Source organism: Gymnoscopelus microlampas (genome assembly GCF_963454915.1).
Source record: "Gymnoscopelus microlampas genome assembly, chromosome: 22".
In the NCBI taxonomy this organism is placed as follows: domain Eukaryota; kingdom Metazoa; phylum Chordata; class Actinopteri; order Myctophiformes; family Myctophidae; genus Gymnoscopelus; species Gymnoscopelus microlampas.
This window is the reverse complement of record NC_139959.1, coordinates 9,937,153-9,952,414: the sequence shown is the minus strand read 5'-3', so window position 1 is coordinate 9,952,414 and position 15,262 is coordinate 9,937,153. Positions and strand designations below refer to the sequence as shown.

At 40.2% G+C, this 15,262-nt stretch overlaps 2 protein-coding genes across 2 annotated transcripts; one reads left to right on the top strand and one right to left on the bottom strand.

Annotated features, from left to right (window-relative positions):
- The first annotated feature begins 1,368 nt into the window (after positions 1-1,368).
- On the top strand, positions 1,369-6,671 carry lypla1 (lysophospholipase 1). The gene is made up of 10 exons (XM_084048537.1): positions 1,369-1,399; positions 1,651-1,728; positions 2,388-2,419; positions 2,508-2,573; positions 3,139-3,186; positions 3,272-3,342; positions 3,448-3,521; positions 4,348-4,449; positions 4,633-4,809; positions 5,823-6,671. The coding sequence occupies exons 2-10, from the start codon at positions 1,660-1,662 to the stop codon at positions 5,883-5,885; spliced, it is 702 nt and encodes a 233-aa protein (XP_083904663.1). The 5' UTR covers positions 1,369-1,399; positions 1,651-1,659; the 3' UTR covers positions 5,886-6,671.
- Positions 6,672-8,071: 1,400 nt separating this feature from the next.
- LOC311039109 (regulator of G-protein signaling 20-like) lies at positions 8,072-14,416 on the bottom strand (the record flags this gene model as incomplete). The annotated part of the gene is made up of 4 exons (XM_084048750.1): positions 8,072-8,260; positions 10,231-10,465; positions 10,702-10,791; positions 14,250-14,416. 4 exons carry the CDS (start codon positions 14,414-14,416, stop codon positions 8,072-8,074), a joined length of 681 nt encoding a protein of 226 aa, XP_083904876.1.
- Between the last annotated feature and the right edge of the window lie 846 nt (positions 14,417-15,262).

The following is a 15,262-nucleotide window of genomic DNA, read 5'->3' as shown; positions in this document are numbered from 1 at the left end:
ATATACTGTAGGTGGGCACCAAAACATTCTGGGCACTAGGGGCACCTTACGAGTGGGCACTAGGGACATGGCCATGGGCACCTGGAAGAGTGGGCATTTAGGTGGAGAAGTTTGGTCACTAGGGAAATTTGGGCACCGGGATAACTGGGCACTAGGGAAATGTGGGCACCCGGAATACTGGGCACTTTGGGGTGGAGAAGATTGGGCACTAGGGAAATCTGGGCAATAGGAAGAGTGGAGTGGGCACCGGGATAACTGAGCACTATGAAGAGAGGGCACCGGGATAGCTGGGCACTAGGAAGACTGTGCACCGGGATAACTGGGCACTAGGAAGAGTGGGCGTGAAGGCCTTCCTTACATAAGGTAGCCAGGCTAATTTGATACATCGCCATTCGCCACCAAACAGTATTAGGCTATGATAGCCTAAGAAATTTCAATTTGACTGTCTGGTTGCGCACAGTCGAAGCCTTAGTGACGATCATGAATGCATGTTCTGGTCATAGGTCAGGAGGAAGAATACAATATTATAGCACTTTTTGTCAAGTTAACACTCATACCCTTATATAATATTTAATGTAATTGTCATTAGTAATGTGGGCTACTGACACGTTTAAGCGCTATGTGCCCGTAGAGTTATATTACAAGGACGAAGGTTATGTTTCGCTGTCACAGCGTTGAAGATTTGATGACAGAGTAATACCGTCTGACTGACGGGTCAATTAGCCAATGATCGTTTAGCAAAACGACCCGCTATTAGTGTTGCCAGGTCAGCTTATTATAAGCGACTTTGGCCTTATTTTTTTGTTTGTGGATTGCGTTTTTAACTATTTTGGACGAAACTATTTTGTCCAAAATGTAAAAAAGAAAAAAAATAGAATAATATTTGAGTAATGTAAAGTATACATGATGTGAACATGCACGGTACAATCATTATCAGACTTCATTTTAACCTTCAACTTATTGTTTATGCCAAATAATTGGATATATAGGCCTACAGGTTTTGTAGCAATTGTAGAAATATTAGATCTTAATTGTTGAATGTTTAAGCATGTTCTAATCATGTACACTTTACTTTTCTTAAAACATTTTTTGCATTTTGGTAAAAATTGTCAATTTAACACCGAGGTGCCCAGTCTGTCTTGGTGCCCACCTATCCTGTCAGGCTGTTACCATTATTTATTTCTCAAGATTTTCAATTAGCCAATGTAGTAGGTTTAAAGTGCTCATTTGGCCTAGAAGTAGCTTCTCTTGGGGCTTGTTTTCATCGTGGTTGCTGATTTCTCTCGCAAAATCTCAAAACCTGGCAACACTACCCTCCATCCAATCATGTCGCAAGCGTGGGCAGGACCACAAAGTGTGTCAGTCGTTACTACGGTTGCGTGCTAGTGAGCCGGTGGGGGTAAAAAAAAATGTGTTTATTTTCAACAAAATTCAACTTCCGAAAGACAGATCATTATTAACAGTCATTTATTCATTTTCTGTGCGTGCTTTTCTTTCATCCTTCAATTCTTGATCCATTTTTTTTTCCTGGCATGGAACAACAATCAGAGCCTCACCAACCAAGTCAAGGGCGATAGTTAAAGTGACAGTTTGGTGTGACATTGGGTGACATTATTATTGACATTATTGTGTTATTATTTTACATGTCAGCTCAGCTGTATGTGCGGCAACAACATGTCAGTGCCCCTACCTGCCATCGTGCCTGCCGCCAGGAAAGCCACTGCAGCGGTGAGTGTCAGTTGTACACACACACATGCACTCGCACACGCACACACACACATTTTGTGGTCACATTTTGATTTAGCTGCAGTGTTGGAACTTGGAAGTACTCACCATTTTTACTTAAGTAAAAGTACTAATCCCACCACAACCAGGTAGAAATACTCTGTTACTAGCAAGTCCAGAATTCAAAATTGACTTGCGTAAAAGTACAAAAGTATTGGCATCAAAATGTACTTAAAGTACCAAAATAAGTACTCATTGAGCAGAATGTCTCATTTCACAAGTTTTCAAATGTATAAAGACCTGGAGACTGACATTCAGTAACTGGGTCTTATGATCAAAATAGGAACATTGTAAAAAAAAAAAAACGAAATCTAAAATTTGCCACAAACGAGGCCATGTCTTGCCACAGAGTGACACATACAATTTGTGTCCGTGTACGGATATATTGATGACCCTGGCCCTGACATATTATCACATAATTTACCTGTATATGTTTGCATATCTTAATTTGTTTTATTTAACCTGTTCATCTCTTTCCCTTGTGCTCTCACTCTACCTCTTTCCTCTCACGGAATACTACCAAAAATATATATATTTTAAAAAATAATCTTAAAAATAATGATTATTCTGACCTTAATTATCATTATCGTTCTCTAATACAGGTGATATTCCTCCATGGTCTCGGTGACACTGGGTATGTTGCTCCTTATCTTTACATAGAATTCTTAAAAATATCACAAACATGATGATTTCAAGTTGGTTTAATTGTGTTTAATCCTTAGCCATGGCTGGGCAGAGGCTTTCACCGGCATCAGGTTACCACACGTGAAATACATCTGTCCACATGCGTAAGTATCAGAAGCTGGTGTAGGCCCTATATATATTATTATTATTATTATTAGGGATGCGATCCGGAACCTGAGGAACAACATTGAGGAACCGGAATCGTTTTTTACAGCTCTATAGCAGTGATCCTCAACCATTTTGATTTTGGACCCCCTGTTTGACATACATTAGGCTACGGACCCCCATTTAATGGCATTTTTATCTCTGGGACCCCAATTTACCTTGTAAAATCAATGTTAGTTAACTCTGAGAGTGTACAAATGGAACCCAATGGACCCGTTATTTGTACACTCTCAGAGTTACAGACCCATAAGGCTCTATTTGGTTCCTAATCTATCATTTAGCTGGGGACCCCCTGGAACTCCGTCAAGGACCCCTGGGGGTCCCCGGACCCCACTTTGAGAACCAATGCCGTAAGGGTCCATTTGGAACGCCCTATAGGAATAGTTAAAGGGAATCGTTAAAATCCTAAAGGATCCCAACCCTAATTATTATGTTTTGCAATAAAATCTCATCTGCTGTTACAGCAAATTGTGTCATTTTCTTTTCCTTCCGTGGATTACGCAGGCCAACTATGCCTGTGTCCTTGAACATGAGAATGAAGATGCCTTCCTGGTAAGAACCTTGGTTTGTGATTAACTTCTGCAAGGTTGAGGGTTTTGCAGTAGGATGATCACATTTTGTTTTGAATATTTCACAGGTTTGACATATACTCACTGAACTCGGATGCAGAGGAAGATGAGATTGGTATTAAAAAGGCATCAGAGAACAGTATGTGTGTAATATTTATGGAACTACATGATTTTTATGATTGCTGGTCAAGTTGTATTACAGAACTTGTCTAATTTAAAAGTGGCACTTCATCTCTTCACACAGTTAAAGCCTTGATAGACCAAGAGGTGAAGAATGGAATACCCTCCCACCGAATAGTGCTGGGTGGATTCTCACAGGTAATGTATTGCATGTAGTAGAGTTTTTCTGTGACTTAACTCACATTCTTGAAGAAATATTTTTGATTATCTGCCCCCCAGAAACTTCTTAAAATATATAAAATTCACTGTTTTATTATGTGTACTGAGGTTGTGAGGTTTACCACCTAGTCATTGAGCAGACCCTCTTATCAAAAGTGACTTACAAGTGTGAGATCAGAGTGAATGACATGAACTCTAGTCAACAAATGCCAGGGTAAATGGCCAGTTGGCCACGTAAGTAGAGTGCAAAGAAAGGCAATTTAGTGATTCAAAGACACACTAAAGGTTGTTACACACCGGGGCGATTTTTTCGGGCGAATAATGCGTTTTTTTAAAAAACCTTATAAAGTCAATGGCTCCGTACATGGAGCGAAAAAGCGAAAAAGCGAAGCGAAAAGGCGTCTTTTAATTATTCGGAACGAGTCCGAATTTTGCGTATATTCGCTATATTCGCCGGTTTCGCCCGGTGTGTAAGGACCTTTACTCTTTTTCTTTGCGCTCTACTATTGGGTGCTTGTAGATCGGTTATTTTCAAATGGCTGAAATGTATATAGGACTGAAGTGGTTAATGTATGTTTTGTAATAATCAAAATCTACAAAGTAACTAAAACTTTCAAATAATTGTAGTGGAGTAAAAGTACAATATTTGCCTCTGAAATGTAGTGGAGTAGAAGTAAAAGCACTGAAAATTGGAAATACTCAAGTAAAGTAAAAATAGGTCAAAAATATACTTAAGTACAGTACTTGAGTAAATGTACTTAGTTACTTTCCACCACTGTTTGTAAGCATTTGCTTGTCTTTGCAGGGTGGAGCGTTGTCTCTGTACACGGCTCTGACCACTCACCAGAAGCTGGCAGGCGTGGTGGGCCTGAGCTGCTGGCTCCCTCTAAGAAACTCCTTCCCACAGGTACGGTGGGGTGGGGGGTGGGGGGATTAAGCAGCCTGTTATTTTTCCCGTTGCCCTTTACAAGTCATGTTTTAAGACCAACCAGGGTGAGTTTAGTGAATGGTGAAATCGGTAGGCCTAGCTGATCAAGGCATAATCTATAATAATCCAATGATGATAATCCCTAATCTTTTCTATTCTCAGGCTTGTGCCAACAGTGTTAACAAAGACATGCACCTCCTGCAATGCCACGGAGACGCGGACCCCCTGGTTCCCCTTTTCTTTGGCACTCAGACCATCGAAAAGATGAAGGGCCTCATCAATCCGGCAAACATCTCCTTCAAGAAGTACCGGGGACTGGCTCATAATGCCTGCCCAGAGGTCTGTAAAACAAGACAGCGTCTATAAAGCCCTGTTAGCTACACCAAATCAGACCTAAAGCCTGATTTATACTTAGTTGCCGCCGTTGTCATGCTCAGTAAATAGCATATCTACAAGCTCACAACGTGTCACGAATTTGACGCGTTGTGAGTTTACTATCTACTATTTACCGCAGGCAACAGCAGTGTGCAACTAAGTATAAAGCAGGCTTAAGTGGTGTGAACCAACTAACATTGCCATTCTCAGAGCCCTGTAAATGTGAAAACAAATAATGAAAAGTGTGGATCATTATTAGTGCTATAATAGGAAGGGGTATATTGTATATTATTCACTGAAAGATTGACACAAAAAGCTAAAACTTTAAAGTGACACTCAAGTACCATAATTCAAAAAGCTTCAAATTGCCTTTTGGCCTAAGGGTGGCGCTAGAGGAAAGGCTGGTGGGTCACCGAACACACTAGAGTTCATGCTGCTGTCTGCCTATTCGATTGTGAGGTATCTTGTGTGCAAAGTTGATCATTTTGGATTGAGGATGGCGCAAGAGGAAAGGTCATGGGGTCACTCTTATGATTAGGGCTCATCCTCAGGCCCAAGAGTTCAAAACGTTTAATCCCTATCTGATCAGATCATATTTTGAAATCCTACTGTATATTTTGTGATCCTGGATCAAACAATCCAACCACATTTTGTCCCAGTATTTCAAAGCAATTCAGGATAGGATGATAGGATCATCCTGATCCATATTCAGACTTTTCAAGATCCTGAATGTCAGAGCTTTAAATCTAAGATTATGATAAGAGCAAAATACTGTAAGGGACAGGCAGTATAGACATTTTGAGCCATTCCTTAACCACTTAAACCCTACATATTTTGTTGGATGTCAATACAAAAACTACTTTTTCTAACTTCCTGACAAAAATTCTCAATGAATGTTAGTTCTACAGTATGATTTTAAGGGACCATGGAAGCGCTCAGCAAGTTTCATAGCAATGCACATCTGTCTTACCCCCCAGGAAATATTGGACATCAAGAAATTCATTGAAAAACTGCTTCCCCCCATCACTGAGAACCTGTGAGTTGCTGTGCACCTACCAACACAGGACCATCAGTAGTTCTTTCTAGAACGCCTCGACTCCAGTGACGCTCCACAGACCTACTACAGTGTGGAACCAAGACCGACCTTACCTGACTTGCGTCCATAAACCTCGCTGCTACTCAATAGAGCTACACAGGGCTATCTCGGGCCACGGACTGGCAACTGAAGAGGCATGACTGAAATGATGACTGTAAATCCAGACCGCAGGCCCCACACAATCGTCAGTGTTACATTAGAGTAACGTTAGCGTCCACTGCTGATTGGGTAACAGGATAGGTGGGCACCAAGGAATAGTGGGCACCTCTGTGTTAAATTGGCTATTTTTGCCAAAATGTAAACAAAGAAAATGTTTTTAAGTAAAGTGAAGTATACATGATTAGAACATGCTTAAACATTCGACAGTTAAGGTCTAATATTTCTACAATTGCTACAAATGGCTACAAAACCTGTATATCCAGTCATTTTGAGGCATAAACAAGAAGTTGAAGGATACAATTACAGTAAGTCTGATAATGATGTACCATGCATGTTCACATCATCTATACTTTACATTACTTTTTAATTTTTTTACATTTTGGACAAAATGGCCAATTACATCGAGGTGCCCAGATGTCCCTAGTGCCCACCTATCCTGTATCCGTATAGCAGTGTGTTTTTGAGAAAAAGCCATCTCCTGCAGGAAGCCAATTGTATTGGGAAAAACTAGGGCTATAGTAAAAGGTGTATTACGTATGTTGATATCTCACAATAAATGACCTGTTGTTAAGTTATGTCGGCTGTTAAAAGTATTTTACAGATATTTCATCATTTGCAGATATTTCATCATTTGCAGAGTCTGAAGAGGTATTATTTCACGATCCATACAAATGGCTTAGTATGGAATCTACAGTATATTATATAAGTTAAAACCTGTATGGTACTGACAAAATGTACTTCCTTTCCTTGAATATTCATGCAACACATTAGCAAAAGTAACGCAACATATGTTACATATGTGCTTTATTTAATTTGTGAGAATTTAAATAAGCTATTTCACACAAATGAATCAGAAATATACAAATATATCAGTGGTCTTAGCCTTGTTATTATCAGTTTAATCATCCCTGTTTTTGTTAAATTAAATATCATGACTAACGTCACATTATTCATACACGCAGGCAAGATCTATTTTAAGGTATCAGCCCCATTAGTTGTAAAAACTAAATTGTCTTTGAGAAGAGCTGAAAGCACCAGTATTGTTTAGAATTCATAGTGACACGGTTCAGACATGGCTGAAGGTGTGGAGTGTAAAAGATCTAATGCCAAGGCACTTTCCTCCTTCTTAAGTTAATATTAAAATAAAGCCTACTATTGTCTACAAGAACTGAATATGCATTGAGGCTGACCACAAACCTAAACACAAATGCAGTGCTCACAGATACATGCATTCCCTCATGAAACGATGTAGAAAAGTGCAATATCAACCACAAGGGTATATACATAACTAATGCTGGACCTAGCATTTGTTCTTGTTTGCTCCTAGCATTTCTGCTTAGCTAATAATAGGTAAATAAACAGTAACTACAGCTGGATAAAGATTGTTTGCAAGTACTGTTAATTTACCCGTCGATCTATTCTCTACACAGATTGAACCGCAAAAGAAACATGAAACCCTTTTTTATGTGTCTGGGACGCATGCGCCTTTGAAAAAGCTAAGTGTGGTGATAAACTAGCTCTGGTCCAGACCGTTAGCGAGTTCTCTCTAACGTACTATTCCCATGGACTGAAACTTCCAATACCGTGCGAGGTCTCCAACCGTAGTAAAAATAAAGAAAATGATTTCGCTACTCTACAACTCTCACAGTATAAATTACCATTGACCAGATATGTAGAGGGCGCAGTTGAGTAAATAGAATATTTTCCGTCTGGAGGACATATTACATTTTCTGTCCAAAAAGTGTATTATACAGAGAACGTGGGGTCCTGAGACGTTTCCCACCATGGAGAATAGTCCTTCAACAACACAAAACAGTTGTTTCGATGAGTAGCGAAATAGTTGACTTTATTTTTACTACAGTTGGAGACCTTGCACGGTAGTGGAAGTTTCAGTCCATGGGAAAAGTACCGCTCCAGAGCGTTAGAGAGAACTCGCTAACGCTCTGGACCAGAGCTAGTGCTAAAGAGCGTCTATGGCGCTGGGGGAGGCTCTGTCAGTTTCTTCATTAGATCTGAATACGCCTGTGAGTTCATGAAGCGTGGATACGAGTCTCTCTGCATCAGTGTGTAAATCTGTTGTTGAGCTTCGTCGAACGTGTGCGACGTCGGCTCCAGCATGTTGTGGTTGATCACCTCTCGGACGCGCGAGTCCAGACTGACCTGTGAAGAGTTAAGCAAAGAAAGAAACATCTCCATTATCCCCGGGAAAACGACACAGAAAGCATCTGTGTCGTTTTAGGTTTTGCTATATATATATACAGTATACAGTATATATAGCAACATACGTTTTTCAGAAAACTCTTAGGATTTAGAACATTGGTTTAGAACAGTGGTTCTCAAAAATAGAAGATGTACAAGCTCACAGTGCGTCACTTCGTGCCTCACTGCGAGCTTGTATATCTGCTATTTTTGATTGATTGATTTTTTTAATTATTTTTTATAATTTTGATTTGTTTTTCTACACAAGTCTTCTCTTCTGGGGGTCCCTGACACATTTGTCGTCATTTGGGGCTTGATAATGAACTGAAACATTTAAAGTCTAATGTGTGTATGTATCTGTAAACGGCTATACAGTTTATGGTATTTCTGAAGTCTTTGTGTTGAATTAAGACAGGATATTGTTGCTTATCTACACTTTTCATCTATTTAACCTTTATTTAACCAGGCAGAACAGATTCTTATTTACAATTGTGGCCAAAAGGCAAAGGCTTCTTAAGGACAGGGGAGATAGGGGCTAAAATAAATCACCATTCAGGATAAAAAACAGATACATACAACAGAATATAATAAATCACAAAACACAGTAAAAAAGAAAGAAAAGACAATCAAATAAATAAAAACAATAAAACAAAATGTAAACCAAGCATTACTGTAGAGACCAAATAATAGCATAGCACAAAAAAAAAAGATAAGTGCACTCCTCGGAGCACAGATCTGCGCCCGGCCGGGCTCCCTACCCAGGGCGATAACAGTTGTGGGGTGCAGCCGTCAGGATATGAGGAAGCTGCAGGGGGAAATGGAGACTGTGCAACTATTCAGGTTTGTGGCGTCCCCTATGGCAAGGGTTCCCAAACCTTTCAGGCCACGACCCTCCAAAACAATCATATTTGAACTGCGGACCCCCCACCCTGACTCTGTTGCACAGATAAATATTGTGAAAATAGCCGAACTACAAGCTCACAACGGCTTGATCGGCTATTTTCAAAATGTTTGCCTCTTTCTGACGCAATATTTAACAACTTGGCCAATTTGGTATTAGAAAGGTCTTAAAAGTCATTAAATTGTAACTTTAGAAATGTGCAGATACCCTGTGTACACTTATACTGCATGTCGGTTTGTTTACTGTTGAGTGAGAAAACAATGTTGCACATTAAGCTAATAATCTGGGGACCCCCCAAATTAATTTGGGGACCAGCCTGGGGGTCCCGACTCTCGATTTGGAGGTGCATTTTGTAGACACCCCTAAACATGTAATTCCAATTCGGGGATGATCTTGATTGATTGATTGAATACTTTATTAGCAGTTTAGTAAAGAAAACTATGCTAAAAGGATAACACAAAAAGCCTGGGGTGTGTGTTGATTGGGTATGCAGATATCCATGAAGATATGCCGTTTTCGTAAGAAATAGGGGCGAGACACAATTTGGTGAACGTAATTACAGGCAGATGATTATGGAGTATGAAAATCTTGTTTTGACAGTCATTGTCACATGACACTCATAAGAGCATTTTGTGCAGAGCATAATTTACGGCCTTCGGGCCGTCCGGCCTGGCGGAGATAATGAACAGGACTAATATTCTGAGGGAACAACAGCACTTGTCCTTGAGAATATCCATAATAGAGCCTTTAAAAGGCGATTTAGGGACAAAGGTTTTACAGTTTTAGTTTTTGTAGGCCATTCAGTTTCTGGCTGCAGCAGATTGAAACGACGACAAACCGAGCGCAGGCAGGGTTTATTTTTTGGACCTTTCAACAGAATCAAATGAGCAGAACGATTGTTGTTTGTACACAGCAGTTGTTGAGGTATGCAACAGCTGACACAGATAGTGGGTGGGTGGGGGGGCAAACCAAAGAAAGAGGGGCAAACAATAACAGCCCTGTGTAATGTTGTGACATTATGGGAGCTCACCTCCTTAGGGGAAAGAATCGAGACAAAGTCCTCGTATATCCGACGAACTTTCTCCTCCACCACAGTCTTGTTGGTCTCCTTTTTTAGCTCCTCGCAGACCAGCCAGAACATCATGTTCTCCTCACTGAACTCTGTCCGTAGGAACTGCCTGAAGCAGCTTCGCCCCGCTGCACTTTTCATTATCCTGTCAAACGACATGGACCAGGAGTTTGCGTCCTCTAGTGTCGGCATGATGCTTGAAGAGAGAAACAGAAAGAGAGCCATATAGCCTTTATTGTCATCTTACATACTGTTAGTTTTTATTTTTTAGGAAACAGAGCACTAGTCACAAATCACAGATTGGCACAGAAGTGGTTCAGTCATGAGATAAAATGTTTTGCTTTATTCCGTGGCTATTGATTCTGACAACAATACCAAACTTTGTGAGAGATCAACAGCACTTGGGAGACTTTGCAGTGCTTTGGCCGTTACCTGTCATCACAGTCAGCGAACAACTCAGTCCTCGTCTCATAGGTCGTTCCTTTCTGAAGCGCCTCATCTTTGTTCCCTCCAATGGTCAAACTGTGAAAGTGTAAAAACAGTCTTTTATAAGGCAAGTTGTCATCAGTGGTGTAAAGTAGCTAAGTACATTTACTTTTACTTTACTGTAGTATTTCCAATTTTCAATACTTTTACTTTGAAAACTAGTTACTGGTTAATTTGTAGATTTTGATTGTTATTACAAAACATACACTTCAGCCCTATATATAGATCTACAAACTCACAACGCGTCGCTTTGTGCACTTGTTGATCGGCTGTTTTCAAAAGATTTGTATACATTTTATACATATCGTCACCTTATTAAACTAATGGCCTAAGTCATTTTTTGAGGAAATGATATTTTTGCCTAAATCAGCTCCTCATGACACTGGCCACCTCTGGTAAAATCGCCCAACTCCTAATTGAAAAGGATCATGCTGTTCACGCCCCTTTTAGTATAATGGCCTAACTCCCTAGTGTGACTTAGGACAAAATAGGCCTTTTGTTTGGCCTAAGTCACATGTTTTTGTGACTTAAGCCAAATTATTTACTGATTTAGGCCATTTTGTAATTTGTTTTGCTTTTTATTTTGGCCTAAGTCAGATTTAATCCTATTTAAACCTATTTCAATCTCTTATGTTACATAACTGACAGACAGTGTTATTTCTATTTAAATAGTCATAATTTGTTATAAACATTTTGGGTGAAATGATTAAGAAATATCATATAGTTTTGTTCTGGATCAGTTTTTTATTTTTCCTGAAAACCTTGAAAAAATGACTTAGGCCATTAGTTTAATAAGGTGACGATATGATAACTTGTGAAAGGGTACATTCTGCATAATGACTACTTTTACTTTTGGTACTTTAAGTACATTTTGATGCAAACAAATCACCCTGGCGATTTTACTCATATAGATATGAAGCACCAACTGATGGTGAAAAGGTGCTCATTTATCCTTTTTTTCTTTCTCCAAACACAGACGTTATCAAAATGTAACTCAATATCATAAACGACATACTGTAGAGTGACATACCTGACAAAATCTCCAGGGATGGTTTGTTTATTTTTGGAACACAGTTCTTATATGACACGATCTAAGATTTGCCTATGGGAATTACAATACAAAAAATTTACTCTGTGACCCAGGGGTAGTGGGATGACGTCAGGACTTCAGTATACGCTATTGTTTTTCTCATTCCCCTCTCGTCCTCCAATGGCTGTGACAGCACTGGTTTGCTTGTTGACATCCCTTTAAAGTCCTGCCATTTTTTCCATTTCCTCAAAGCCTTGGCTCTGAGCCAACACTATAGTGTAAATATATCTACTGCATGAAATAATTGAACCCACTACCATTTTATTTCTGTTCGATATGCCACTACTGCACCACAACATATTATTGTTTATCGTTTACTACTTCCTCAACTGTTGTTTTGATGTCTGTTAAGTTATGCTTCTTTTTCACTGTTGTGTTAGTCTCTCGAGCCAGACTGTTGACTCACACAATTTTCAAATGCTTCTGTGTTAACGAAAGCACAGAAAAGGATTAAGGGGTAAAGCGGATGCTTTAAAAATGTCTCTATGAGCTGCTCTAACACCTTAATTTCCCCTCGGGGATGAATAAAGTAGGCCTACCTACCTACCTACCTACCTACCTACCTACCTACCTACCTACCTACCTACCTACCTAATTAGTCAAAGCATATATAGCTTGCTGCTTAGCAGAAGTGGACATCGATAAATATATTTTTTTAATATTTGAAATATATATTTGTGAACGGAAATGACTAACAGATGACAGCTTCCGTCTCGGCATCCAGGAGGTGTGTAGTTCCAGACTCTAATATAGCATTCAGAGATTGTGGAGTAGTTGTCTGGCTACGCGAGACTACTGGCGTGTTCGCAGCCACCGTCATCGATATGTATAACGTTAAACATGAATATGAACTTAGACATCTAGGGTTCTAACAGGTTAATTGTGGGAGTTTTTAGACCATTTAGGGATTACAGTAGGAGTGGATACGTGCACGTTCAAGTGCCACATGACTTGCCATTGTGATTTCTCTGCCACCTGATCAAAAACATGTATGTGTAATGGAGAACAATAAATGCATCCATTTTGTTTGCAGCCTGCGCAAACTTTGATACAAGGCCCCCCGCTGTATATCGTCTCTGTCGGGTGGAAACCTCATATGTCCAAAACTGTTACTTTTCAGAATTCAAATAAAAAAATAGCAAAAGTATCAGATCGACAAGCTCGATCTGCTTTCGAGATTGCAGATCTGCTACTTTTGTGTGACACTGTAGTGTGATCATTAGGGCTTTAATTTACGAAAAAAACACAAAAGTTAGAATATGTAGATAAGAGGTTTCTGCCCGACAGCAACGTTATATAATTGAAACGTTCTGCACACCTGAAGTAGCGTTCTTAATTAGCGTAGGCTAATAATGCACCAGGTGAGCAGCAGTTGCTGTGACCGATTATATATCTTGGGAATACGGCTGCTGTAGCCGTGCAGCAATTAGCCAAAGTTAATTGAGATAGATGTGGAGGACAGAACAGTGTAATCATCCTCTGTCATCCCCAACGGAGTGAATTAACATGGCCACAACTCTGCACACAACAGGTTGTCTGTCCTAAGAGACCAGCAAGAGAGAAGGAGCAACCATATCCTCCTTCCTCCCCCAGGCAAACCATGATGAAACATCCTGGTCCATTGAGATGCCGCCTTGTGGGCGACGGATACTGTTCTCTTCTTGTCATGTGTTGGTAGCAGAGGGCAGGATCGAGAGAACTGCATGGAAGTCTGCTGCCCCATGACAACGTATCACACTGAATTTTGAGTTCAGTGTGATACGTTTATTCTTTATTTTCCATGCTATGAAGAGTACAGATCTATGACCAATAGCTCAGCACTAAGCTGTGACTCTACCACATAGCCCGCCTGGGAAGCCTGAGGCCCTGGTTGTCCCAAGTTCGATTCCAGGCCAGGCCAGGACAGCAATGAGTCAATGTGTGTCCCTGAGACACACTCTTAACCCCTAATTTCTCCCTGAGTGCCATATGACTGCTCCTAGTTGTTATAGGATGGGTAAATGCAGAGGACACTTCAAATATGTGCAAATAAACAGTGACAAAAACATGGGGACTTGGACGTGGCGGTCCAGTAAAAATCAGTTTAACCACTTCGGTTATACTTCGGCTATTTTTGAAACATTTTGACAAATCTTGAAACATTGTGTTGCATTGATTTTGAATACCTTTGAACATTTAAAGAACAAAGGCCAGCCGAGTGCTTCTTAAAGTTCCACGGGTGAAGACCTTTGAACTTTTTTTAAAACTTTTTTTTTCGTACCATCCCTGGCTCGAAATCTTTTCAGATGGGGGTTTGTGGCCAAATACATATTCAATTTGGGGAACCTTGACATATTTGAGAACCACAGACCAGTAGGGATGGGTAGGTTTTTTTTTGGGGGGGGGGGGGGGGGGTTACGCTTACCAGGAACAGCTACAGCAGCAACACCAACAGAAGCAGCAGGCGTTGTTTGAGCCATTGGTGGGGGTGTTCCCCATTGTTAAGGTTGGGTGTGCTTGGATGACTCTGGCAGCTGTGTCGTGGTGCAACTGCAACTGTCTCTTACGCATCTCAATACGTTCTGAACCCATGGACTGAAAAGAGACAAGACAGAATGATGTTATACAGGGAGTGTTTGTCCTATAGTGCAGTGGTTCTCAACCTGTGGGTCGGGACCTCCTGATTTTGGGGTGGGGTCCCCAGATGACAGTGAAGTGACAATTTAAGAAAAAAGACCATTACTGCATCAAAAGTAGCTAATCAACAATCTATACAATAAAAATTGATGAAACATTGGCTAAATTGTCAAAGACAGATGCAAATATTTTGAAAACAGCCGATCTACAAGCTCACAACGCCTCACGTTGCTATTTTCATAATATGTATCTGTGGAACCAAAAAGTCAAACAAATTGTAATGCCTCAACTCCTACAATTCCAAGTGCTTGTCAGGGTGGGGGGTCCCCAGTTGAAATATGATTATTTTGGGCGGTCTCCAGTTCAAATATGATTATTTTGGGGGGTCCCCAGTTCAAATATGATTATTATAGGGGGTCGCGGCCTGAAAAAGTTGAGAACCAATGCTATAGTGCAGGGGTAGGCAACCTTAGGCACGGGTGTCAACATTGGCACAGGAGAGGGTGATCACTGACACACTGGCATAAGTGTGAGAGAGAGGTTTTTTCTTTTAAAATTAAATATTCAAAAAGGTTTAGTCAGTTAAATTAAGTACACTCACTTCTATATACAAATGACATCCTGCACATAATTCTACATTCATTCAAACTATGTACTCTAACTGGGGAGAGAGTCTGAAAGATAGGCGGGTTATTGCTCTCTTATTGAGTCTAATAATCATTACATCCTGATGTGAAAGAAAGTATTTCTAAAGAAGAAGAAGGAAACTAGAAAAAGTGCTCCTTGGAGCACAGGTCTCCG

Coding starts and splice junctions, on each gene's coding strand:
- lypla1 (XM_084048537.1), top strand. CDS start 1,660: ATGTGCGGCAACAACATGTCAGTGCCCCTACCTGCCATCGTGCCTGCC. Junction 3,522..4,347: donor TGCTGGGTGGATTCTCACAG/GTAATGTATTGC, acceptor TTGTCTTTGCAG/GGTGGAGCGTTGTCTCTGTA. Junction 4,450..4,632: donor TAAGAAACTCCTTCCCACAG/GTACGGTGGGGT, acceptor TTCTATTCTCAG/GCTTGTGCCAACAGTGTTAA.